We start from the raw sequence: 27358 nt of genomic DNA on the forward strand, positions 1-27358 counted from the left end.
AAAAACTTGATCTGTAACTGAAAATCATGAGAATGATTTTTCAAATGTGATTCTTAGTGCAGATCTGCATACTCTTCAAATAAAGATTAGTTTGCTTCAGAGAAAGTTTGAATAATAAGAATCATGGATCAGTTTCCCAAGCCACTTGGTCTGCATACATAATCCTTTCTAATGATGCTTGTGAAATTTTTTAAAGGAAAAAAAGTCTTACTTTTTGATTTAAGAATTATAAATAAAATTAAGAACATTATTATAAAGAAAGTTACTGAATCATATTTTTAAAATGTTATGGATACTATGTTCCCTTAACCTGTTGGTTTATATATCTTTTTTAAAGCTTTATATTCTTTAATAATTGTTTTTAAGACTTCTTAAGAGCAAATCCTTTTTTGCCAAAGTAAATTTCATGCAGATCTTTAGTATATAAAGCAGATAATACAGGAAGCAGGGCTAGGCTGGTAGAAATCAGGAATGGGACAGCTTAAAGCCCTGCTCACTCAGCCTTCCTGAGTCTCCTGAGAGTCCTGAGGCACTACAGAACAGGTTGAAAGCCAGTGCTCTGTAACGTACACATATATAGAATTTGTAGTAGTTGAGATCTATTTGTTGTCATTTCTGAATTTAATTCTGGACTCTTAACATTGTAATTCCTGTTATGCCATTTGTATTCTACTGGTTTGGTTACCTATAGGATAGGTGAAAACCCTTAGATTTTCCTGCAGGTATGTTTTGAATTTTTTTTTTTTTTTTTCCACATGGCATGTCTGGATTGACTTCAAGTCTTTTCTACTTTATTTAGTAAATTTCCGATTCTAGAAAGGATTTTTCTGTTGTAAAACTACTGCTATTTCTCTAACATTGAATTTTTAATCAATTGTTTTTAATGGAGGCTTTATTGAAAAGGCTTGAAGCTGTGAAGCCAACAGTTGGTATGAAACGCTCAGAACAGCTGATGGACTATCATCGTAATATGGGTTATCTCAACGCTACACCACCTTCTAGACAAGTGAGATCTGCACTTGGCCAATACAGCCCATTAAGTAAGCATACTTAAAACTTTTTTGTACTTTTTTGTATTCTTTCTTCAAAAAAAAAAAATATATATAACATAGTCTTTCTTTTTTCTTTTTTTTTTTTTCCTGTGGTGCTGGAGATTGAAACCAGGGCCTTGTACATGCAAGACAAGCACTCTACCAACTGAGCTATATCCCCAGCCCTCCCCAAAAATGTTACATATTCTTATGATAGAATTTTAAAATGCTAACTTCTGAAATGCATTCTATTATTTTCACTGGCATCTTTAGGTTTTGGGTTTTTTTTGTTTTTTTTTTTGGTCATGCATATTTCAAATAAGTGTTTTTCCTCCAAAAAAAAAATGGAAGCCAGTAGTACTAAATAAAGTTGGAACCACTTAGTGCCACAATTTCTCCAGTGCTCATGTGATTCTTAAAAACAAATGACTGGTCTTAAGGTGAGGCTAAGCAGGAGGATTATTTGTGTTCATTTGATTTCAGGTTTTATTTACAGAACATAATGGCAGCACAAAAAAGAAACCAAGAGATTAAAGAAAGAGCTGAAGATATCAGTTTCTTAGAGAATAAAGGAGGGATTTGTAATTTCAATATTTATTTATTTATTGGGAATTGGGGATTGAACCCAGGGCTGCGTCATCACTGAGCAATATCCCCTGCCCTTTTTTTTTACTTTATATTTTGAGACAGGATCTCACTAAGGTGCTGAGACTGGCTTTGAACTTGGGATCCTCCTGTCTCAGTGTGTGGAGCTACTAGAATTCCACGTGGCTCTGCCTGTGAGCCACCAAGCCCAGCAAAATTTCAACTTTTATTAAAAGGAAGAAAGGAGTAGATATACTGTTGGAAAGTTGCTGAAACATTCCCTCTAGCCATTTATAAAGTATTACCAGTATCTTCTAGCCCTTATATATGCCTTTTCCTCCTCACTGTATAAGTAACACAAAAATTAACAATAGAGTCATCAGATATAATACCTCTTAATGTTTGGTATGTGATCTGTTACATATCTAGCTAGTTGTATATCCCAGAGATTATAGGAATGGAGTCACTATTTACTGCCCTGGAGTACAACATCTAAAAATGGCAGGTACTTTCCTTTATCAAAGTTTGTGCTCTTGCTTCCTGTATGATTGTAAACTATATTAATTTTTAATATTTTTATTCAGCATTTATTTCTTCTCTTGAGGATTGTCTGTTCATGACTTTGTCCCATTTCCCCATTAAGTTATGTTGTTTTTCCCTTATTTATTTAAAGTAACTATTTTTATGTTGAGGTCATTAAACCTTTGTCATGTATATTTCTTTTTTTTTTAGAATTTTTTAATATTTATTTTTTAGTTTTCGGTGGACACAACATCTTTATTTTATTTTTATGTGGTGCTGAGGATCGAACCCAGTGACCCGTGCATGCCAGGCGAGCACGCTACCACTTGAGCCACATCCCCAGCCCCATGAAAATTTCAAATAAGTGTTTTTCCTAAAAAAAAAAAAAAAAAAAAAATGGAAGCCAGTACTGAAGAAAGTTGGAACCACTTAGTGCTGCAATTCCCAGTGCTCATGTGATTCATAAAAACAAATGGCTAGTCTTAACGACTGCTGAGGCCAAGGCAGGAGGATTACAAGTTCAAAGCTAGCCGCAGCAATTTAGTGAGTCTCTGAGCAACTTAGCAAGACCCTGTTTCTAAATAAAATATTAAAAAGGTCTGGGGATGTGTCTTAGTAGTTTAGCGCCCCTGTGTTCAATTCCCGGTACAAAAAAAAAAAAGATTTGTAATTCTATTTACTCACTACAGTGACTAAGATAATGTCATGTTCCAGTAACCTGTATTTAAGTTAGTATCATATTTGTCAAATAAATGTATAAATGGTTATGCAGAGTTTTTGTTTTTACTTGAATTCCTTGAGCAGTTTTCAAGTTCCACAGAGAATCCTGAAGTGTGCTCTTGGTTGAAAATCACTGGATGAGAGTGTTAGACACATGTCAGATAAGGAAGAAAACTAGTCTGAACCTAGGGGAAGAAGCTTATCAAATGATGATTTATGTAGTTTAAATAAATTGAAATTATTTTTTCTTTGTGTATTTTCAGGAGGAGCTTCTAGGACATCCAGTGCTACCAGTGGTCTCAGTTATAAGACTGAGCGATCAGCTTTTGACATTTCCAGCAACCCGTTGCTAAGACCTAAGCCCCCTAATGTCCGCACTGCTTGGTTATAAAAACTCTTTTTTACTTTAAACATTGTTCACCCAACTTTTGACATGATTTTGTGTATTACTATAGTTCTTTGTATGAATATCTGTTGTACTTTTTCAGCAATTTATGTTATTTTGTGTTTTCCAGTGCAAAATTGTTGTCAAAAAGAAAATGTAATGTAAAACCAGTGTTTGCCCTAAGTATATATTATATGAAATGTATACGAATTTAATAGAGAAATGCTAGGGTTACATGTTCAGTATAAAAAGTGATTCAGTTGTCATGCTGATAAAACAGCAGTGATAGTATTGTTGCATGTTGGACCGAAGATGTTCGATATATAGTTCTCATTTTATTTTCATTTCTTGTACACTTTAAGCCATGAGCTTGCCTCTTATTAACTTATTTTTCAATTTGCTTTAGAATTTATATGGCATAAGTCATAACCTGACTGTATAAGAGTTACATTTTGTTATGAAATATCCTAAAATTTGTTTTCATAGATGGAACTGATTTAGATTTGACAAGCAGATTGAGACACTTGTACTGAGGCAATCCTTACAATTCACCAGAGGTGCCTAGTACCTCTGTATTAAGTGCACTGAGTTTTGTCTTCAAAGTTTGATTAGCCATTCCATACATAAACCCTCTTACACTGAATATTAGAAAGTTCAACTTAGAAGCTCCTCTTTTATGTTTTTATACATTCAAATAAAGTACTACTAATGATTCTGACAAAGGCAGTGGACATTAGAATTACAAGTCTGCTGCCTTGTGACTGACTAGTTTTTTTACAGACCAGGTCATTTGTGTCATGAGCTAAAACAAGTATTAGTTAGATCAGTAAAATAGCACCGCCAGTTTGAAGAGCCAAAAGGCAATTCCCAAGGTATGTCAGAAGAGTGTTTTAAGTGATACTGTTAGCATATTGTGCAATGATTTAGTATTATTAAGGGAGAAGATTTAGAATAAGAATGCTTTAGAAATATCAGCTAGTCTTTATAGAATATGAAAAAGAAAACTAAAATGTAAATAAGAAGGATAATAAATTGTACATTTGTTGAGGTTACTGATTTAAGTATTACCTAATTTTCTTGTTTGGGTTTGATTTGGCTTATTTGGTTGAATCCCAGAATTATTTTTACCAGTCTTAAAAGCCTAGTTACTTTAATAGAATTGTTAGTTGCAGAGAGGGTATAATATAGTTGACATTTGAAATTAGAATATTTTTCTGTCAATCTATAAGCTCTTATTTCATACAACAAAGTATGATATTTTATAGTTAACCACTGTTTTTCATTACTGGCCTTTTCAGTATAGCCTTAGAATGTTTAGGAAAGTTTTCATATTAAATAACAAATCTTTTTTTAATATGAATTTTCTTCAGCCACAGTAAGTTTTGGTTTTTTTACTTTTCAGTGCTCAAGCTCTGTAGCATGTATGCTACAATTTTCTTAGTACTTTTAGCAGTAAGGCAAATAATATTTTACTGACCATCAATTCATAATTTCTTGGCCTTAGTTTATATTCACAGATTTTGTTTAGAATAGGGTATACCTAGTATGGGAACAGTGGAGTTAAAAAATTCATGAGAGTACAACCTGGATATGAGGGTTTTTGCTGTTTTCTTTTGTGTGCAATGTTCTTCAACATTATTCCATGCTTCGTTCAGATGAACAATTTTTTACACCTGCTATCTATATAAGCTTTAGCTGTACTAAACCAAGGGATTTTTTTGTTTGTTTTTTAACTTATTGTACTTTTACTATTTGTAGAAAAACTTACCTTTAAGGAGACAGAATACTGAATTTAAAACTCAGCATTTGAACATTTGTCCAAAGATGGTATGTGAATGCGCGCGCGCGTGTGTGTGAGTATAGTCCTTAAAATTCACAAGATTTCATTGATATTTCATATATACACACACACACACAAACACACAAACATCCTTTCCTGTTCATAATTGCATTAGGCTGAGTTTACTGATATGGACTCTGCTCCCAATTGTCAGGTACAACACATAGTTTCATAGATAAAGCTGTTCTTTGATTTTAGATATTAAGTTAATCACTTTAGTTTTTATTCCTTTGAAACAGGAAGTTTAAGTATTACTAATAACAGGGATTTGACTTAAAAGTTGGGAAGAGCAGCAATCTTAAACACAATTTATAATTTTGTTGTCATGGTTGCATATATATGATGAATTCGAATAGATGGATAGGAATTGGAAATGTGATATTCTCTGATTTATATCCCAGACTTTCAAGTTTTTAGGGTGAAGGGGTATTTTTAATGAAGGAATCAGAATCATAAGTACATTAGTCTCTTCATTTTTAAGAACATAAAAGATGATCAAGCACTGTTTTTTTGTATTTGGTTGACTTGTTCTTGATATACATACTTTGAAGATTTAGACTTAACATCTATAACTAGAAAGTATACTAATCCAAAGTCTAGTTATTAGACCAGATTCTTATTGCAAATTATTTTCAATCTCTGTTAAATATTAAGCTAATGTTACCTCCTTTTAAATGAGATTCTATGAAAGATTTTGAACTATTAAAATTATTTGTTAAGAGTAGCTATTATCTCATACTTTTCTACTTCCATTTTACAATCTCCATTAAAACCTAATTTTTTTGTCTTCTACTCTAAATAAAGTTTTCTGGTTTGCTTATAAATGTTGTGTTATACAATTGTTTCAGTGTGTTAACTCATTAGCCCAAGTGTCCAAAACATATAATCTGCACAGATAATCTGTGATATTGATTGCTTCTCATCCTCAGATTCAAATATTGCAACTATGAAAAGTATTAACACCAATATAAAATTGAAGATGCAAGTTCATTATATTTTAATAATTAAATACTTTGAAAGTTTAATATCTTACATGCCAAGGACTTAAATGATTGCATATCATTTTAGAAAATGTGCTTAATGGTACCTAAATATTTCCATAAATACAGATTAGTAAGTAAACTTAAAAGCCAATATCTTTTTAAAATTTTCTAGTTCATCGTAATGTATTTTAGGCATAAAGAACTATCTTGACAAGTGAAAAAGGCAATAAAAGAATTAAAAGCAAACTGAGTTTTAATCCTATCTCTACCTCTGAAATGCATTTCCTAATTCCTATCTTTAGAGTTAGTGTAAAACCTCTATGTGCCTTTCAATACTTGGTGAGAATGAATTTGGGAGGAGGGTATCAGTTATTTATACTTTTGAAAGTATGACGTGGAAATTTTTGCTTAAAATGACATTACGGATTAGCATTTCTTTAAGCAACATTATCTAATTCATTCCCCATTTAGAAGATTTTTATGGGTGCTTAATAAGAATAATGCCATTGTAATAAATAATTGAGTAACTTTCTCCAGTACATTAGTCTCAACGTTAAAGTATACTCAGAGCAAAGTTAAAGGATGTATTATAGCAGAAAATTTCGTTTTTAAATTCTGTGAGTTTTTTAATCCACTTAAAGATTTCTGGAGCTAACATGATAGACTTTTAGAACATTAAAATTATACATAATTGGGTTAATTTTAACCAAATTATATGTACAATGAACTTGATTTCAATCCCCATTCCCCTCCTCCTTCTCCTCCCTTCCTCCCTCCCCCTATTCTCATTCCTCTACTCATCTCCTTTCACTCCTTTATTTATCCTTCATTAGTACTTTCTAGATATATAGAGAGGTGAAATTCCCTCTGGTACATTTATATATTCATACAACATGATTTTGTTCATTTCATACTTCCTTCCTCCCTCTTGTTCTCTTCTACTCCACTAATCTTTCCTATATATTTTATGATATCTAATTCCCCTCCCACACTCTTTTCCTTATTTTGCTCTAGCTTTCATATATAAGAGAAAACATAACACCCTTGATTTTTATAAGTCTGGTTTATCTCACTTAGCGTGAGTTTTTCCATTTCTATCCATTTACCAACAAATGGTAATATTTCATTCTTCTTTGTGACTGAATCAAACTATTGTGTATGCCACATTTTCTTGACCATTCATCTATTGACAGTCATCTGGGCTGAATCCATAATTTGGCTATTGTGAACTGTGCTGCTATAAACATTGAAGTGACTATGGCTACTAGTATGCTAGTTTTAGTTCTTTTAGATAAACAGGATAGCTGGGTCATATGGTGCTTCTATCCCTAGTTTTATGAGTAATCTCCACACTGCTTTCCAGAATGTGTGTATTAATTTGCAGTCTCACTAACAATTTATCAGTGTGCCTTTTCCCCCACATCCTTGCCAGAACTTATTATTTGTGTTCTTGATGATTGCCATTCTGACTGGAATGAGATGAAATTTACTATAGTTTTGATTTGCATTTCCCTGATTACTAGAGATATTGAACATTTTTCCATGTATTTTGTTGGCCATTTATATTTCATCTTTTGAGAAATTTGTTTAGTTCTTTTGCCCATTTGTTGACTGGGCTATTTGGGGGATTTTGTTATTGTTGCTGCTGTTATTGTGTTTGTTTTGGCATTTTTTTTAGTTTTTTATATATTCTGTTTATTAATCCTCTGTCAGAGGAGCAGTTAGCAGAGATTTTTTTTTCTCATTCTGTAGGCTCTCTCTTCTTTCCCTTATTCCCTTTGCTATGCAGAAACTTTTTAATTTGATGGCATCTATATATTGATACTTAATTTTATTTCTTGAGCTTTAGGAATCTTGCTGAGGAAGTTAGTGCCTGCACCTATAATGGAGTGTTGACCCTGTTTTCTTCTAGCAGGTTTCTGGCCTAATTCCTATGTCTTTGATCCATTTTGATTTGACTTTTCTGCAGGGTGAGAGATAGGAATCTAATTTCATTATTCTACATGGGGATATACCGTTTTCCCAGTACCATTTGTTTAAAAAGGTTGTCTTTTAGCAACTTTCTTAAATATCAGATGACTGTATGTATGTGAGTTTGTCTCTGTCTTCTATTCATGTCTATTTTGATGCCAGTTTTTTGTTGTTTTTGTTGTTACTATAGCTCTGTAATATACTTTGAGATCAGGTATTGTGATGCCTTCTTGCTCAGAATTTCTTTGGCTTTTCTGGTCTCATTCTTTCAAATGATTTGAGGACTGTTCATTTATAGTTCTGTGAAAATGTAATTGATATTTTGATGGGGATTAAACTGAATCAGTATATTGTTTTGGGTAGTATAGCCATTTTGATAATATCAATTCTGCTTATCCAAGAAGATGGGAGGTCTTTTCATCTTCGGAGATCTTCAATTTCTTTCTTCAGTGTTATATAATTTTTATTGTAGAGATCTACCTCCTTAGTTAGATTAATTCCCAGGGATTTGTTTGTTTGTTTTGATGGTACTGCTGGGGATTAAACCCAGAGCCTTGTGCATGTGAGGCAAGCACTCTACCAACTGAGCTATATCCCCAGCTCTGTTTGTTTTTGAGGTTTTTGTGGAAGGGATGGTTTTTCTGATTTTCTCAACTGAATTGCTATTGGAGTAGGAAAATTATTGATTTATGAGTGTTGATCTTGTACCCTGATACTTTGCTGAATTAATTCACCAGCTCTAGAAGTCTTCCGGTGGAATTTTTGGGGTCTTTTAAATATAGGCTCATGTCATCCACAAACAGGATAATTTGACTTCTTTTCCTATTTGTATCCTTTTAATTTTCTTCTCTTGCTTGATTACTCTGGCTAGAGTTTCAAGAACTATATTGAAAAGAAGTGGTGAGAGTGGACATCCTAGTCTTTTAGAGGAAAAGCTTTCAGTTTTTTCCATGCAGTATGATGTTGGTTTTGGGTTTGTTGTATATAGCCTTTATAATGTTGAGGTAAGTTCCTTCTATCCCTAGTTTCTCCAGCACTTTAACATGAATGTTCGTTATCAAATGCATTTTATCAAAGGCCTTTTTTGCATCTGCTGAGATGATCATATGATTCTTGTTCTTAATTCTATTTAAGTGGTGAATTATATTTATTGATTGTATGTTGAACCAGCCTTCCATTTCTGGGATGAAGCCCACTAGATCATGGTGTATTATCTTCTTCATGTGTTTTTACATGTGGTTTGCTTTTACTTTTTAAAGGATTTTTGCATCTATGTTCATCAAAGCTATTGGTCTGTAGTTTTCTTTCTTAGATGTGTCTTTGTCTGCCTTTGGTATCAGGGTTATACTGGCTTCATAGAATGTATTTGGGAGTGTTTCCTCCCTTTTGATAATTTGAGAAAGAGTGACTTTAGTTCTTTTTTAAAGATCTGGTAGAATTCAGCTGAGAATCCATCTGGTTCTGAGGGTTTTTTTGTTTGTTTTCTCTGTAGACTTTTAATTGCTGTTTCAATTTCATTACTTGAGGTTGGTCTGTTTACGTTTTCTGTATTTTCCTTGTTCAATTTGGGTAGGTCATATGTATCTAGAAATTTGTTATTCGTTGTCTTCTAGATTTTCTAGCTTATTGGAGTATAAATTTTCAAAATAGTTTCCAAATAGATCCTCTGAATTTCAGAAGTGTCTGTGGTGATATCCTCTTATTTATCTATAATTTTGTTGATTTAGACCTTCTTTTTCTTTTGATTAGTTTGGGTTTATCAACCTTATTTATATTTTCGAAGAACCAACTATTTGTTGTGTTAATCCTATGTATTTTTTCTCAATTTTATTATTTTTGCTCTGATCTTTATTATTTCCTATCTTCTACTGATTTGGGAGTTAATGTGTTTTTTCCTAAGTCCTTAAGGTAGAGCATAAGCTTATTTGTTTGGGATCTATTTTTTTTAATGTAGGCACTCAATGCTATAAATTTTCCACTTAATACTTTCATACTGCCCAGAGATTATGGTATGTTATTTCTTTGCTCTCATTTGTCTCTAAGAATTTCTTGATTTTTTTCTCTCATTTATTTTTTGATCCCTTTTTTATTTAAAAGAATATTGTTCAATCTCCATGTGTTTTATGTGGTTTCTATTATATTGACTTTTTTTCTCTCTCTATTTGCTAAGACTTACATTGTGACCTAGAATTTGGTCTGTTTGGGAAAGTTTCCATGAGCTGCTGAGAAGAAGGTAAATTCAGCTATTTTGGGGTAAAAGATTCTGTAGGTATCAATTAGATCTATTTGATATGATGTTATTTAGGCTGGATATATCTTCATTGATTTTATGCTTTGTTGGCCTATTGGTGGTAAAAGTTTTGTTAAAATCACCCAGTATTATTATATTGGGGTCTAACATTACAGATTCTTAATGTTCTGTGACTGTATTTCAAAATCTGATGTGTTCAGGTTATTGCACTGTTTATTTGAGATGATGCTTTTGAGTTTTACTGGCTTACAAAATAAAATTTAGGAGATAATGTGTCATTAGTGTACTATAATTTAACAAGACAAGTGCTTTTTTGAATATATGAATATTTATTCCTATCCACTCTAATAAAATAATAAAATACTTAAATAGTTACCAAAAAATTAAAAATCATGATCCTACCTTTTTGAAGAATTAATATAAGGATAATCACAAAAATATGTTTATTTAATAAATTTTGGGATTATAACTGATGAACTTTGGGATTTTTTTTCTTTATTTCATTATGGGAATCTATTTCATGTAGAAAATATCTAGAATTAAGAAAATATATATTGTTAATTATACTATAAAATTATAATAGTATAATTATATATTAATATATAATTATATTTTTAAAATTTAAGAATTGTACATATTAATGGAGTACCATGTGATGTCATGTACATGTTGAGTAATATATCAGATTAAACACGTCTATGTACTCAAACATCATTTATGTTGAGAACACTAAATCTTTTTTTTTTATATTTTTGAAATGTAATAGTACATTATTGCTACCTATAGTTACTGTTACAATTTTGACCTAGAATGTCACTCAATGTCTCATGTATACAGAGGTGAGGCTTGTAGGCAATGATTGGATTATAAAGGCTCTGACCATAGCTGAGTCTATAGCCGAGACTCCTGGGAGGTGACACCTTGTTGGCCCATGTTTTTATTTTGTTCTTGCCACTGTACTAGGGATGTAACCCAAGGGGGGTGCTCTATCACTGAACTTACATTCCAGCCATTTTTATTTTGAGATAAGAGTCTAAGCTGCCCAGGCTGGCCTTGAATTCGCTATTCTGCCTAAGCCTTCAAGCAGCTGGGAGTACAGGTGTGTGCACAGTGCACAGCTTGGTCTCATAATTTTCTGTCTAGTTACTCCTCAGTGCCATGAGCCTCTGAACACCAAACCTTGTTTTATGTGTTAATATGCACTCTATTTGTGAGTATATATTATTGATTTATTAACACTTAACTCACAGCCAGTAGTAGTATATAATTCATACCTGAAGGAAGCTTATTTAGCACATAAATTTTCTCTATAAGGAAATCTCTATAAGCCTTCTTGTGCATAGGAACCCTAGACAGCCCTTTAGCAGTATGGGAGCCATTTTAAGCATCAAAATGACCAGCAAGAGCATAACAATGCAAAAGCTGAAGCACTTAATAAAGGGACTGTGGAAAGGGCTCTTGTTTATGAGAATTGAAACAAAAAGGCAGAGCATTGCCTTGTTCCCCTTTAGCTGGGAATGTGTGTATCCAGCAACTCAAGATTTTGTAGCTCTGTGCATGTCTGAGAATGTCAAAAAGGTTCCAAATTTTAGCAGTAAGGCCAATTTGCAAATGTGTAATCTGTGAACAGTGAGAATCAGCTGGGTGCAGTGGTGCATGCACAGGCTTGTCTGTAAGCACAGTGGCTCAGGAGGCTGAGGCAGGAGCATTTTAAGTTCAAAGCCAGCCTCAGCAATGTAGTGAGGCTTAGTGAGATCCCGTCTCAAAAAAAAAATATTTTAAAAGGGCTGGGGATATGGTTCAGAGGTCAGCCACCCATGGGTTCAATCCCAATAACAACAACAACAAAAAAAATCAACTATAGAATCAACTATACATTATCATGGGTTGATAAAACCTGATATTCAAGGAGGACCAGAAAACAGAGAAATTAATGGTATGCAATTTATACAATTTTATGTAAGGACTTGAAATTTGAACTTAAGGTAGCCATAAATTTTTATCCATTACTTGACCCCAGTAAGCTTATCTAGCACCCCTGGTTCTCTGAAAGTTCAAGATTGCACTGGGGGGCTAGCCTATTCTCTGTGCTTTGTAGATGGCACTTTTCCTTCTCATCCATTCTTGCATTCAGCAAATACTTATTAAATATCTGTGCCTCACGTGCTGTTCTAGGCATGTGGCTATGAAGGAGAGAAGCTGCCCTCATGGAGCTTCCCCTCCTAGTCTTGCACATTGTGGGTGCTTAGTAAATATTGTCTCAACACAAGTTACACTATGTAGTTTACAAAGTAAAACAGAATGGAAGCAGTCTGACACAATCGAAATTTCAGCACAAATTATTGAGGCAAGTTTTTTATTTTCTCCAAAATGTCCATTTAGATTCACTCTTATATAATGCTCCATAATTTTTCTTATGCATTTAAAATATAAGGTGGCTAAAAAGATAACACCTATAGGTGAGGTGTTAGGAGAGAAAATGCACAAATGATGATGAGGAATGAGGAGGGCTGCATGTAGGGAGAGCCATGTGGGGAAAGGGGTTCATGAGAACACCCAGGGGATGGCGTGGGGTACCTAAGAGTCTATCACTAGATTCCAACTTGTCACTTTAACATAAACCCCTTTCATCTTTCCAGACCTCCAAGCATGACAGTTTGTACAGGGATGGTATGGTGATAGGACAGGACAGTAAAGTGAAGTGCTTGCTGCCTGTCCATCAGAGGCCCAGAGTTCTAGGAATTCCTGGTAAATGAAGTTGCTGTAGGGAATGAACTTAGCAAGAGGCCTGAGACAAAGTGCAGCAGAGGTAACCTTAGCAGAAAGGAGGAAGGCCAACATCTGGGTCACATGTAGTGTAGATAATGGGCACTATTTAATACCTGTCAATTCCTCTTCTCCCTGTTACATGCCAAAGGAGGAGTCAAAGATCAGAAAACAATTTGGTCCTCAGTTTGGCTGAGAGAAACCACTGGTTTATTCATTGCTGTCAGTTCCCAATCATTTCATAGCTTCCCTTCACCTTAAACCTTAGGTTTAAAAATACTGAAAGGGCCCGGTATGATGGTGCATGCCTGTAATCCCAGTGCCTTGGGAGGCTGAGACGAGGATTGTGAATTAAAGCCAGCCTCAGCAAAAAAAGCAAGATGCTAAGCAACTCAGTGAGACCCTGTCTCTAAATAAAATACAAATTAGGGCTGGGGATGTGTCTCAGTGGCAAAGTGCCCCTGACTTCAATCCCCAGTACCCACCCTCCAAAAAAATATTGAAAGAGCTGGCCCTACTTTTAGATACGCTTCACCAAAGCACTGGCCCCACTAGCTTGCCCTACTGTCTCTATCAACAGAATATGAATCATTCATAACATCCTAAGGGGAAAAGACTGCAACCAAACTACCTCTAACAGCACAGACTTGTTGCCTGGACTTGAGGACACTGGAGAGAGAGATACCTTCTTTTATTCCTACATTTTAGCTTTTTCCATCCATCTAGTTATCTACTAGATGAGATTAGGCTTATCTTTGGATACGGTAAAACCCAAACCTGAATTACTCTGATTTTAAAAGCAAGGCAAGCCAGGAGCAGTGTGGCACATGCCTGTAACTCCAGAGGTTCAGGAGACTGAAGCAGGAGGATCACAAATTCAAAGACAGCCTCAGCAACTTAGCGAGGCCCTGTCTCTAAATAAAATACAAAAAAGGGCTAGGAATGTGACTCAGTGGTCAAGTGTCCCTGAGTTCAATCCTTGGTACCAAAAAAAAAAAAAAAAAAAAAAACAACCAGGGGAAAAAAAAGAAAAAGCAAGACAGCCTATTTTCTACTGGGAGACAGGGGTGAGTAGGTAGAGAGGCTTAAATCCTACCCACCCCCCCAAAAAAAATCTGCCTAGGACATAGGGACTCATTTCCTTCAGATCAGTCACAAACTAGTATTGTATTAACTGGTCTTTTCTTGGTTCAAAAGTACTTCATTCCCCACTTGAAATTTTATTTTTCTCTTGCTCACAAATGCTAGAATCAAATCCAAACAGACTTTTCCTCTAGGTCTTGATAAACTGTTACAAAAAAAGAACACTATCAGATACTTTCTATTCCCATGTACCTAAATCTAGTTATTGAAGGCCCCTCTCCTCTCCTTCCCCATCCCATTTAACTCGTCCCATTCTATTTCTTCTCAACCAAGATTTATTGTATCAACCATTACATTATTTAACAAGGTCATGCTACTCTTTCCCCACTTGAGCTTCTTTCAGGGCAGGTTCCTGACTTTTGTCTCTTCCCCATAGCTGATTTTCTGGACTGAATGGTTGTGCAATGCCCATCCCCCACTACATTCATGTGTTGAAAATCCTAAACCCCTAGGTGATGGTATTAGGAGCTGATGCCTTTGGGAGGTGATTAGATCAAGAGGGTAGCGTCCTCATCAATGGAATTGGTGCCCTTAAACAAGGGAACCCATCAACTCTCTTGCTTTCTTTCCTCCATGAAGATAGCAGAAGTCAAAAGAAGGCCCTCACCAGAACCCAAGCAGACTGATCTTAAGCTTCTGACCTTCAAAATTGTGAGAAATAAGTTTCTGTTTATAAGCCATCCAGTGTGTGGTACTTGGTTATACCAGCTCAAATTGTTTTCAATGAGTACAGTCTACTTATCATTAAATTTGAGTTACATAATTCTCTAAAGGGATTAAAATGCACTTCCAAACAAAATTCTTAAAACTTTGATACAAAGCTATTTAGCAAAATCTCAGAATTCCTAAAGCCTGCATGAAAGTGCATAAAATAAGGTGGTCCTATGGAAGCCAATTTAAACCTACAGCAACTCTTAAAGCAAAGATAAAGATAGTGCATAACATTATCTGTGCTTGTGGAACTCATATAATATATAGTCAGCATAATATCTGACACAGAGAGCCTTGGCCACTGATAAGTGAGTCATACCAGAACATACACATGTATGGTCTTATTTTTGTTAATAAGAGTTCAATAAATTAGAGAACATGCATTAAGTGGTCTTTATTGATGTTTCACATTCAGTTATTCATTATCAGTTCAGTTAATCATACAAGTATGATAAGTTATTTTCTATTTGCTGTGGAAATTTAAATGTAAAATAAATACAAAATACATTTGTGGTTTAATGAACACTCAGTGAAGCATTTTTTTTCCTGAGGTATTCCTTTCAGTCTGGTGTTATCCCAGATCTTTTTATTTCCCCAGAAATAGTCTATTAAACCACATAATGGATCTGTGAACTTGTGAATCAAGTTCACTGGCTCACAGTGAACTTGAATTCTAATTGCATTAGACATATTTTTTGATCTCATCATACAATACCAATACAAAAGCACCACCCATGCCTCTCAATACATTGGACCAGGCACCTTTGAAGAAAGCCTTGCCTCCTTCATCTTTAGCAATCTTCCTCCAGCAGTCAACTGTCCCCGTGTACATAATATCAGCTGTGGAGACAAACAAGGGTAAGGGCTCCATAAGGAAGAGACTTCCTCTGCCAGGATTTCGACATGAAGTATTCCCAGTTTTACAAAACTGAGGTCACCTGAACATGAAGCCCAGCCCTATGGGACATTCTCCTTCCTTATATAACTGCTAGACTGGGTTTCCTATCATTCCTACTCCTCTAACTCTAGGCCATTGAAGAATCAGGAAAATTCACACACTATTGAACAAGAAGGTAGCAGGGTAGAGTGGGAGTATTATGCTGTGTAGTTACCTTTTTATGGAGAGAAAACTAGACCTAATAGATTATACTGCCTAAAATTATACAATTAAAATAAAAAGATATAAATATTAGGTTGAACCATATGAAACTACTTTTTTTTTTTTTTTTTTTTTTTTTAAGAAATGACAATTTCATACACTTTAACCTATAGAAGTGAAAACTTTTTCTATCAAAACAGATTGCTGGGCTGGGGATAATATAGCTCAGTTGGTAGAGTGCCTGCCTCACATGCACAAGTTCCTGGGTTCAATCCCCAGCACCACAAAAACAAACAACAAAAAAGACTGCTTTGCCAGGTGTGGTAGCATGCACACTTGTAATCTCAGCAGCTTGGGAGGATGAGGCAGGAGGATCACAAGTTCAAAAGAAAAAGGCTAACCTCAGCATCTTAGCAAGGCCCTAAGAAATTCAATGAGACCCTGTCTCTAAATAAAATATAAAAGAAAAAAAGGGGTAGGAATTGGTGTTATGGCTCAGTGGTTAAGTGCTCCTGAATTCAATCCCCCACACCAAAAAAAAAAAAGAAAGAAAGATTGTTTCAGACCACCTCTCCTTCAGTTAAAATGTTATCTCTCCCACTAATACTTGAAATAATAACTTCCAGGTATGGTGGACCATGCCTGTGATCCCAGCAACAAGAAAGACTAAGGCATTAAGATCACAAGTTTAAGGTCCATCTGGGCAACTTACCAAGACCCTGTTCTCAAAATATACAAAGGTTTGGGGATGTAGATCAGTGGTAGAGTACCTCTGGGTTCCACCCCCAGTATCCTTTCCTCAACTCCCCACACAAAACTAAATAAGGAAACCATCTCCTTTTCAATAAACTAACCAATTACTTCTTTTTCCTTGTTTCTGCAACAAGCTCTAAGGAAGGAGGGCATAAGGTCTCTTCAATAATGCTAGAGACCTGGTTAAGTTCTCTGAGTATCTCATTTTTATGTTCTTATCATCTCTTTAATAAAAAGAAAAAATTCTTTTCCCTAAAGGAGTAGTTGAGAATGTTAGGGGGAATTAATTATAGTTTTTCTTCCCTAAGTCCTTATCAAATAATTTTACCATTTAATTTATAATAATGAGAATTAAAGGAAGCATCAAAGAGTGTCCTCCACAGGTAAAAAGCAATGAAGATTCAGGTCAGTAGCGCTCATACTTACCCCCTTTCCGGCCAGACTGCATCATCATCCTACGACGAACAGTGTCAAAGGGGTAGGACACCAGCCCGGCGACGGCTGTCACAGTCTGGGCAATCATCCAGCTCACAATAATGTGCACGTTCTTAGGATCAGGCAACATCCCTATGGGCAGAGTCAAGAAGCCAAATCACCATGAATGGATTCCTCTCTGCAATTCGGCAAAACACCAGTTGTAGGGGAAGACAGGCTATTGCACCCCCAACTCCAGGAGTTCTGGAAGAACCTGCCCTTTGTGAAGATATCTCACATACAATGGGGAAGCCAAGAGAAGTTGATTGTTGCCCTTTATAGATCCTGGGAAGCTAGAGTTCTTCATGATGAAGTTAAAAGTTCTGCATGTTGAGGTTAAACTGGGTAACTGATACAACTGTGTCAGAAGGGAGTTAGGCAACTTGGCTAAGTCTCTGAATAACTCAAGCCCAGAGTTTATTCCAGTAGAGGATATAGAGAGTCCTTTAGCTATTAATTCATCCAAACCACATAATCTCCCCATGCAGAAGCACCAGTTTAACTCAGACACTAGAAAAGAACAGGATCCATACATATAAAGCCCTTTGTGAGTTATAGGTCCCCAAGTTTCCTTTCCGCACACCCTCCTTCCCTGATACCCTTCTCTCACCCTTGGCAGTATCATAGACTCCGAAGTAGGCAGCTCTGTAGATAATGATGCCCTGGACAGAGACATTGAAGCCTTGATAGAGACCCTTCAGGCCATCAGATTTGAAGATCTTGGTAAGGCAGTTGCCCAGGCCACTGAACTCACGCTGGTCGGCACCCTTGCCAACATCAGCAGCCAACCTGGTCCTAGCAAAGTCCAGCGGGTAGACAAAGCAGAGGGAGGTGGCCCCAGCTGCCCCACCAGAAGCCAGGTTACCAGCAAAATAGCGCCAGAACTGCTTATGCCGATCGACACCCCCCAGGAAGATCTGCTTGTACTTGTCCTTGAACGCGAAGTTGAGGGCTTGGGTGGGGAAGTAACGGATGACGTTGGCCAGGTTACCCCTCCAGAATGAGAGAAAGCCCTGCTCCTTGGGGATTCTCACCACGCAATCAATGATCCCTTTGTACTGTTTCTCAGCACTGATCTGTTTGCTGGCATGCTGGACCTGGGGGGAGGATGGGGGTGGGTGACAGAGGACAGGCAAGATAGAGGGAAGGGAAGGACAGAAGAAAAAGACAGTTTTGCACTTTCTTGACAACCCCCTCCTTTTTTTCCCATTACTTCCCTCCTCAAGAGGCATGCATGAGAGAATTCCAATTTCCTTTTGAAAAAATATCAGGAAATCAAATATGAGGGAAACATTGATGAATATGTTAGTTACTTGGATAAGAAGCCAAGGGAAAAAAAAATTCAATTTTGCTTCACTTATTCAGAACATTTGAGGGAAAAGTTCACTCCCAAACTAAAAAGGTGATTTAATTGTGCAAAGATAGTTATTTATTTATTACATTTTCCCTCTGGGTTTATTGGGAAATAGAAATGAATAAAGATCCCTGCCCACAAAGGGCTCCAGACTTAATGGACACAGTGAGCAGAAGGTGACAATTTTTCAATGCCACACACTGGTCTCCCTGGAGACAAGGATCTGAGTAGTACTCTCACAGGAAGGAGAATAAACCCTCTAGGAAATAGAGGCTGAAAATTTTCAAGCAGATTATACAAGTAATCAATTATTAGGGGGTTTGTTGCTGTGGTAGGTAATTTGTCGGGGTTTTTGTTGTTGCTTATTTTGATTCCCAGATTGAACTATTCCCCACTGAGAAGCCCTTGCCTTTTGGGCAGATGGAGAAAAACAAGTTAGACAGTCCGATGACTATAAGCCATTCAATAACCAGGTAGGGGAGATAAAAATTCGGGGATAAAGTGCTCTGAATTTATTCTGAAAATCATTCCTTAATCTCTAAAAACCTGTTTTTCTTCGTCTATAAAATGGGGGGGGGGATAATTTTTATCTTACAAAGATTGAAGATGAATGAAATAATATGTCGATAGCACAGTGCGTGAGACATTAAGTTCTTGAGTAATCATGAATAATTCGATGTGGATGCAGATAAAAAGGTTCAAGGGATGTTGAAAATCAAAAGGTAAGGCTGGTCTGAGAGACCTTGAGTGGAGTGTCTCTGCTGCCCCAGGCGCAGAATCTGGCTCGCTGCAAACCGACTCCGGGTGGGTTTCCATATATAGACACCCGAACCTTGGGCGCCACCCGACACCAGGAATCTGCTACTGACGCCGGACCTGTCTCTACGCAGAGGGCACCTTCCTCTTCGCATAGGCCGGGCCCGTGGCCTAGCACTGATTTTCTGCGGTGCTCGCGTCCCCGCGTCCCCACGTCTCCACGTCGCAGCGGCTCGCGCCGCATCCCGTCACCCAGCCCGGCCCGCCCCTGGTTCGCTGCACCCGCGCCCGCGCCAGCTCGCCGTCCTTACCTGCAGCAGCAGTTTGACCCTCTCGATGGGGGCCACCGCGGTCTTGGAGACGGCAGCGGCGACGCCACCTGCCAGGAAGTCTTTTAGGAAGCTCAGTGCCTGATCACTCATGATGACAGTCGGGCGCACCCAATCTGCAAGGAGTCGCGCTCGCGCTCGCGCTCTCGCTTACGCCCGCGCCAGGCACCGCCACCCCGTCTCCGTCCCTGCGCGACGCGAAGGGGCCGGTCGCTTTGCCCGCAGCCCTGCTTATATCCCCCAACCGGGCTCTCGCGAGAAGAGGAGGGCCCTGGACCAGCGCGCGCATTGCGCATTGGCTGAGCAGGTGCTTGGACACCCCCCTACTTGTCCCCCTCCTATGCAGAGGGCATTGGGGGCGAAGGCGCTTCCGGGAGGCAGGATTGGGCCGGGGGCTGTACCTTCAGGTTGGGACATTTAAAGGGCAAATTCATGTTATCTGTCCCAGCTAGCAACGGGAACACCATGTCACTGCAGCATGTGGGCAGCTATATTTATAGCACAAGAGGGCTTAGCCTGGGGCCGACCTGGGTTCAGACACGGGACCCGCAGCCTCCAGCAGGGCTTTCTTTAACCTCGGGGCTCCATGGGACGCGCTGCGGGCCAAGAGATTTCAGCTTATTTTCTGCTTTGCAAAGGCCGCCCTCACCAGAGTCAATGCCTGGATTTGGGCCTCATCAGAGCTGTGCGCTCTGGCAAATAAATTACAATCTTCCCAAATAAATACTAAGTCACTTGATGCCGTGATTGCTTCATATAATCTGGCAATCTGCTGTGTCTGAGTTCTTTTCATTCAGTCGTTCAATCATTCATTCTGTGACCAAATATTTAAGTGCCTTGCATTCAGCCCGGTAGGAAAGACCGGATGCCAGGGCGACTCTGTGAATGCTTGTTTTAGCAAAGTGTGTGTGTGTGTGTGTGTGTGTGTGTGTGTGTGAGAGAGAGAGAGAGAGAGAGAGAGAGAGAGAGAGAGAGAGAGAGGGGGGGGGGGGGAGACTGACTCTGCGTTTGTAAGTCCATAAAGGGTTTATTGTGTACATCAGTTCTCAATGGAATCTCAGCCCATATTCTGAGCAGGATATTCTCAATTAGCTGGCGCCTTCTTGAGGGTCAGAACTGTCAATCTTTTAAGAGAAGGTAGAATCCTTGGCTGTATTAACCTCCTTGTATAAAGTAGCCATGGTTGAAGAGACCTATCTAGTTCCAGAAAATGGTTTACAATTAATTTTTTAAAAGTATGTTGATGAAGGCTTTGGTTTTCCTTACCTTTTTTGTTTGCTTGCTTTTGTTTTTCTTCCTTAATGCAGCTCAAATAACCCCTCAGATGTTCAAATACTGCAATTCCTCCTCCTGAAATGATTATAATTAATTTTTATCTCTAAACTCATTACTCAGTTCTTTTCCCCATGTTTACTAATGTTATCTTGTACATTTGACAGTTTATTCTTTTTTTTTTTTTCACAAAAATTTGTTAAGCTTGCTGATACATGCAGACATGATGTTAGGTGTTTATTGAGCTGCAGCTGTGTGTCACTCTGGGCCTAAAGACTTCAGTAGAGCAGAGGTCAACAGTTGGGTGCCAGGACCATGGAGGGTATGCTTTCATGCAAGGTCAGGGCAAGCGAGGGTTTGGAAATCAAGGTGAGCCTCATGGAGGAGAGGTACGATTGCAAAATTGCCAGAGTTCAGAGCAGACAGAAAGATAGACAAGCAGAAAAGGCCCTTATAAATCCACTCAACAAATACTTATTGAGCATTGATTGTGTATCAGCGATTAAGTTTGGCCCTGTGGATTCAACAAAGTAAAACATGGCTCATCTCCTAGGTCCTAACAGTTCAGCTTTCTTTATCACAGCTTTGTAAGCAGATTTTCATGAATCAACATAATCCACATGTTAGTCATTTTTGGTTATAATAGTGCTCTACATTCCATCCTGTTAATATTGAACATTTGGGGCTGGGGATGTGGCTCAAGCGGTAGCGTGCTCAACCTGGCATGTGTGCAGCCCGGGTTCGATCCTCAGCAGCACCACATACAAAGATGTTGTGTCCACCGAAAACTAAAAAAAAAAAAAAAAAAAAAATTAAAAAAATTCTCTCTCTCTCTCTTTCTCTCTCTCTCTCTAAAAAAAAAAAAAATGAACATTTTACTTTTGGTTGTGCTTTCCAGATGTTTCTTATTTTTTATTGTGAAAAATAATGCTAAAATCACTTTTGCACAAATTTCAACTTCTCCTTCAAGGTTTTTTCTTCTTATATGTTTGCAAAATGGAATGGATAAGCTAAAGATTTTTTAAAGTGTTGTAGCTCCTTCTACATATTGGCAAATTGACCTTCAAAAATATGGACCCACCATGCCTGTTACAATGGCAAAATCCTTTAATCTCAGCAACTTGGGAGGCTGAGACAGGAGGATCTCAAGTTTGAGACCATCCTTGGCAATTCAGCAGGACCTTCAGCAACTTAGGGAGAACCTGTCTCAAAGTAAAAAATAAAAAGGACTGGGGATGTAGCTCAGTGGCAAAGCTCCCCTCAGGTTCAATCTCCAGTATTAAAAGAAAAGAAAAGAAATATGAAGATGAGCTCTGGTTTCTCCAACACTGGCTTACTTTTTTTTTTTAAAGCATCTTTTTGTTACTTATTCCATTTCATGAATTCTAATCTGCATCTCTTTAATCACTATAAAATTGTACCTATTCTATATGATCCAATTTAATTTGAGAGGAGTTAAATTTTGTGTAAACTTTTAATCTTTATTGACCACTGCTAGAGAGTGAAAGTAGTGCTTATCTATATTAACAATAGTTCTTTATATATTTGGGGCAGTAAATATGTGTTCAGTATTTTTCATTTTGTTGTTCTCCTTTTTTTAAATTTTTTATTGTTGGTTGTTCAAAACATTACATAGTTCTTGATATATCATATTTCACACTTTGATTCACGTGGGTTGTTGTTCTCCTTTTGACATTTGTTTTATCATATTGGTTTATCAGTGTTATTTATTTATTAGAATTTTTTAATATTTATTTTTTTAGTTTTCGGTGGACACAACATCTTTATTTTATTTTTATGTGGTGCTGAGGTTCGAACCTAGCGCCTTGCACATGCCAGCGAGTGCGCTACCGCTTGAGCCACATCCCCAGCCCAATCAGTGTTATTTACTTAAATATGAACAGATCTTTATGTTTTGATGTAAATATATCTTTCTTAGAGATATATTGGTTTATTTGCCTTCCTAGGTATATTAGTCTATTTTCTTCTGCTTTGGGAAGAAAAATACTTTTCGGTTATTTTTTAAAAGTGTAAAACTATATTATAGATAGTAAGGAGATATTGATGTAGTTTTTTCTCCGTACCAGTCTGAACTAAATCCTAAGTAGACATTCCTTCTATTATTTGTCTTATTTTACTAATTCTAATTTGCCACAAATTAAGTTCTAATAATAGCTTTAATTTATAAAATCTCCATACTATGACACACGTTCTTGATCACAGTTCTTTAAAAAAAAAAAAAGATATGTGAGTCTACAAATACTTTAAAAAATAGAAAGTTTTGTCTGCTTATGTATCTGGATTTTTTTTTTTACTGTGAAGTTGTTCAAGTATTAAACAACCATGACAAGATTTTTAATGATGTTTAAATTAAATATTAACTTAATATATTCATTCATTCAGAAAGTATTATCATATTTATTATGTCTAATTTTATCCATCATGATATCTGATATTTTCTGAGTAGGAGATATTTTATTTCTCCTTGGCTGTTCTGCAATTCTCCTATTACATAGGGGAAGCTATAGCTGGAATTATTGACAGAAGGTTTCCCAAAGAATCCTATGCACTGTCCTCTCCCTCTGTAGACTTTCTCAGAAAAAAGACCTCAGATGCCCTCCAGAGCATGAGCTGCCTGTGATCACAAGATGTAAGTATCATTTACACAGGCCCGGGGAGAGAATGGTGCTCTGCAGAACATGTGTCCCTGCCAGCCCAGTGCTCAGTGACTTTCTGCCAGCATAAGAATGAACAAGGCAGCTAAAAGATAAGGGGAAAAACTCTGCTTTCCAATGTGACATGGCATCCTGGAGGCCAGAGGACTGGGGCTCCCTCGAAATAAGAACAGTATAGTGAGCTCATTTCTTGGATTTTCAGGGAAAACTTTTACACAATCAGTCTCTTTTACCAAATTGGGAATATAGAATGGGAGCTGTTAATGAGTAAAACTCATAAGAAAATAGAAGGATTTGCTGATGATGGTAATGATGTAATAATACCCATGTGCAGATATGCATCTAAAACTGATAAGAATTAGAACACACTACATGGCAAATTTCAGTATTAAGCAAAGAGTATCAAAATTTTATGCTTTGATTTTATAAGACTACATGGCGGGGCTGGGGTTGTGGCTTAGTGGTAGAGTGCTCGTCTAGCATGCATGAGGCATTGGGTTTGATCCTCAGCACCTCAGCACCACATAAATGTAAGATAAAGATACTAAAAAAAAAAAAAAAAAGACTACATGGGAATTGCTGAATGTCAATCAAAGGTACTTAGTAGACACCTTCACCTTGACCTACTGCTCTGAAAGGACAGAACAAAACAAATGAGTATTTCCCCACAATTCTTGCCCAGGTGAGATTAATGAATTAGAACAATACCTCAATGAATACACTCTTTATAATCTCTCTCTCTCTCTCTCTCTCTCTCTCTCTCTCACACACACACACACACACACACACACACACACACAATCTTCTGAAATCATGAATATTCGTGCAAAATGCTCCAACCACTAGCAGTTAGCTAATGCAAAGCAAAAGTATGAAATCACAACACTTGTCTTTTCTTTTATAACCTAGTTATTTATTCTACAACTTTTTTTACTCTTTCATGGTCAATTAATTCCCTCGAGTATCCATTTCCCTCCTACTCTTTCCCATAAGAATTAAGATGATCGAAACCATTTATACCCAAGTCATTCATTCATTTTTCCCCCCTTTCCATCTCTCTAAGAGCATCAAGGAGTGCCTGCTTAGACCCCAAACATTCTAGTGACCTGGAGATACAGAGCTCAAAGAGTGAGGTGCCACCGTGAAGAAACATACCTGCAAGGAATAGAGGCACTGCCATTCCAATGGGAAGGGTCTCCTTAGAGGCCCTGCTTGTATTTCTGGATGAATGACCCTTAATGTGCTACCTCGGTTAGAACTTGTATTTTAACATTTTATAAATGTTTATGAAATAAAAAGTTTTGTTAGGAGAATTCTGGGTCTTATTAAAGGAGTTCAAGTGTGGGGGAGGGCTGGGAATTCACTGATTCATAGAAAAGACAGTTAAAGGGACTCTCCCAGAAGGCCCTATGCTTCTTGGAGAAACTGAGTCAGTCTGGCACTGTGATTGCTGGAGGCCCTGGGGCTACTGGAGCATGCTCAGATGTGCAGCTGACTCTCACCAACGCAGGCAGATCCTGTACTTCCTCAAGACAGATTCAGAACTTCCCTTCTCCCACCCCCAGTCTTAGCATCCCCTTACTTTATCTGAGACTCCAACATGCATATTTAGTATTTTATGGTATAATTAAATTTATAATGGCTTCCCACTGTAATGATCTACCTTCCTTGTTGACATCTTCTGGTTTCATTGACAATCAACCTCTGTGAATGAAGTCATCACTCACTGCAGTCAAATTAATTGATTTTCTAAGTACATTTTGAAAATGTACATTCCCTAGTGTTTAATGTTTCATACCCCCTACCAATAATATTTTTTAAAAATTTTTAGTTGTTGATGGACCTTTATTTTATTTATTTATTTATTTATTTATTTATTTATTTATGGTACTGAGAATCAAACCCAGTGCTTTATGCATGCTAGGCAAGCGCTCTACCAATGAGCTACAACCCCAACTCCCTATCAATCATTTTTTAAAAACACTTCAAGCCTGTTATTAAAATCAGCATTAAATAATTTTTACTGTCTGTACTATCAAAGAACAATATGTGTAAGGTTTTTTCATATTTTTATATGCTTTCTTTTGCCCCAGGACACTTTCCTCAAACAATCAACTAGACAATCTGTGTCATTGCCACAAGAAAAAAGAGAACACTCAAAAAGCTAAGAAAAGAGAGGCTGTTCTTGGCATTTTAATTTCCAAAGGAAGAGAAAAATTCAAGTATCCATAGTCGATTGAGCAGAATACCAAAGGGAAGGAAAAACTTTCTGCCCTCCCATCCTTTCAAAGATTACATGAAGTTTTCCCAAACCAGGGGAGAAAGGAAGAAGGTGAGAGGGAAAACAAAGAACTAGATGCTAGTCTGGATCCCCGAGAAACAAGGGCTCTATATTGTGCTCCAGCCCACGGAAGCTGCAAGATGCTAGGAAAAAAATTGCTGGGTGGTGTTTTAGTACACAGGGCAGAAGCAGCCCCACAGCTAGTCCAGTGATGATAAAAGAGCAGAAGAACAAAGTCCAGCACATGGAGCTTAGCCTGCTGGTGGAAGGGACCCGACATAACCCATTAAGTTCTTCCTGACCCTGTGTGTTTTCAGGAGCTGCAGAATGACATCTGGTTTCTAAGGACACCAAAGTCAGCTGGGAGCAAGTCAGACCTGGCTGGAAGTGAGGAACGTGTCAGAAGTGACATTTATGGAGCCATGACTGAGGACCAGAGGGAAAAGGACTTGGCAGTTGATGTCAGCATGGGCAGATGGAGAGCAAGACCAAATGCCCCTCCCTTTCCCATCCTTAGCCCTGCAGAAACCGCTGAATTTAGATGTCATTCGCAGAAAAGAACAAGAGAGAAAAGGAGATGCAAATTGTTTCTATCACTTGGTAGAATGAGCCCTTTAGTAAAAATTAAGTTGTCTTGCGCTGTTGAGTTTGCCAGCCCATATTTGTTCTTGCTATCATATATTTGGAAAAGGCAACTCATACTAAAGACATCAGAATTTTAGAAACTCTACACTGTTCCTCATTCCATCAAGCATGTTTCTTTAAGGAGGAGATTCAGATTTAAATAAAAGAGCAGAGAGAGAAAAGAGAGAGAGAGAGACAATGGGAGAGGGAACTGCCATAAAGGGCAGTCTTCCCTATAAAGATCTATGAAACTCTAATCTACACATTTTTATTAAATGGATACATTAAATGAATAGGAGCCATGAGTGGCTATTTTAATGTATAAATTCATGAAACATTAAACAATAGTTATTCAATAAATGTTCACTGAATGAATAGAGAAATACTATACTTCAACACACACACACACACACACACACACACACACACCACACCACCCATGGGAATTGAACCCATGGCCTCTCTACCAATAAGCTATATCTCCAGTCTTATTTTGAGACAGGGTCTCACTAAGTTGCATCCCTAGTAGCTGGGATTACAGACATGTGCCACCATGCCCAATTCTGTATTTCAACTTCTAAAGCAATGATCCTCAAATTCTTCTAATGATGGAACACCCAGGAGTCGGTGCAATTTTTGTGTGTGTATGTAGCTATATGAAATATATAGAATTTTATCATATAAACTAAGAGTAATTACATTAGCAGAAACATGATTTTCTATTATCTGTGTCTGCCATATAAAATCATAGACATTTTAATAGTGGGTTAATTAATTTCTCCTCAGAGGTCTGTCAAATTCTCCTTTATATGTCTCAAGGTTTTGGATCTAAA

General features: G+C 37.2%; 2 protein-coding genes across 4 annotated transcripts in view; one reads left to right on the top strand and one right to left on the bottom strand.

Annotated features, from left to right (window-relative positions):
* Positions 1 to 10676, top strand: part of Cfap97 (cilia and flagella associated protein 97) — a 41399-nt gene extending 30723 nt beyond the window's left edge. For all 3 annotated transcript variants that reach the window (XM_071610492.1, XM_027927233.2, XM_071610493.1), the window contains 2 exons: positions 890 to 1040; positions 3122 to 10676. In XM_071610492.1, the coding sequence (XP_071466593.1) occupies positions 890 to 1040; positions 3122 to 3249 (279 nt within the window). In that variant the 3' untranslated portion in view covers positions 3250 to 10676. The remainder of the gene's footprint in view (positions 1 to 889; positions 1041 to 3121) is intronic.
* A 4611-nt stretch (positions 10677 to 15287) lies between these two features.
* On the bottom strand, positions 15288 to 19893 carry Slc25a4 (solute carrier family 25 member 4). The gene is made up of 4 exons (XM_027926918.3): positions 19656 to 19893; positions 17845 to 18331; positions 17187 to 17327; positions 15288 to 15748 (listed from the first exon to the last, which is right to left on the bottom strand). Exons 1-4 carry the CDS (start codon positions 19764 to 19766, stop codon positions 15591 to 15593), a joined length of 897 nt encoding a protein of 298 aa, XP_027782719.1. The 5' UTR covers positions 19767 to 19893; the 3' UTR covers positions 15288 to 15590.
* Positions 19894 to 27358: the final 7465 nt, after the last annotated feature.

This window comes from Marmota flaviventris, chromosome 3 (genome assembly GCF_047511675.1).
Source record: "Marmota flaviventris isolate mMarFla1 chromosome 3, mMarFla1.hap1, whole genome shotgun sequence".
In the NCBI taxonomy this organism is placed as follows: Eukaryota; Metazoa; Chordata; class Mammalia; order Rodentia; family Sciuridae; genus Marmota; species Marmota flaviventris.

What these genes read in the sequence shown, in the direction of transcription:
- Slc25a4 (XM_027926918.3), bottom strand. Translation starts at nt 19,766, where the DNA reads ATGAGTGATCAGGCACTGAGCTTCCTAAAAGACTTCCTGGCAGGTGGC. An exon ending in AGTCTATGATACTGCCAAGG is followed by an intron (nt 17,328 to 17,844) that starts GTGAGAGAAGGG and finishes CTCTGCCCATAG; the next exon opens with GGATGTTGCCTGATCCTAAG. An exon ending in GCAGTCTGGCCGGAAAGGGG is followed by an intron (nt 15,749 to 17,186) that starts GTAAGTATGAGC and finishes TTGTCTCCACAG; the next exon opens with CTGATATTATGTACACGGGG.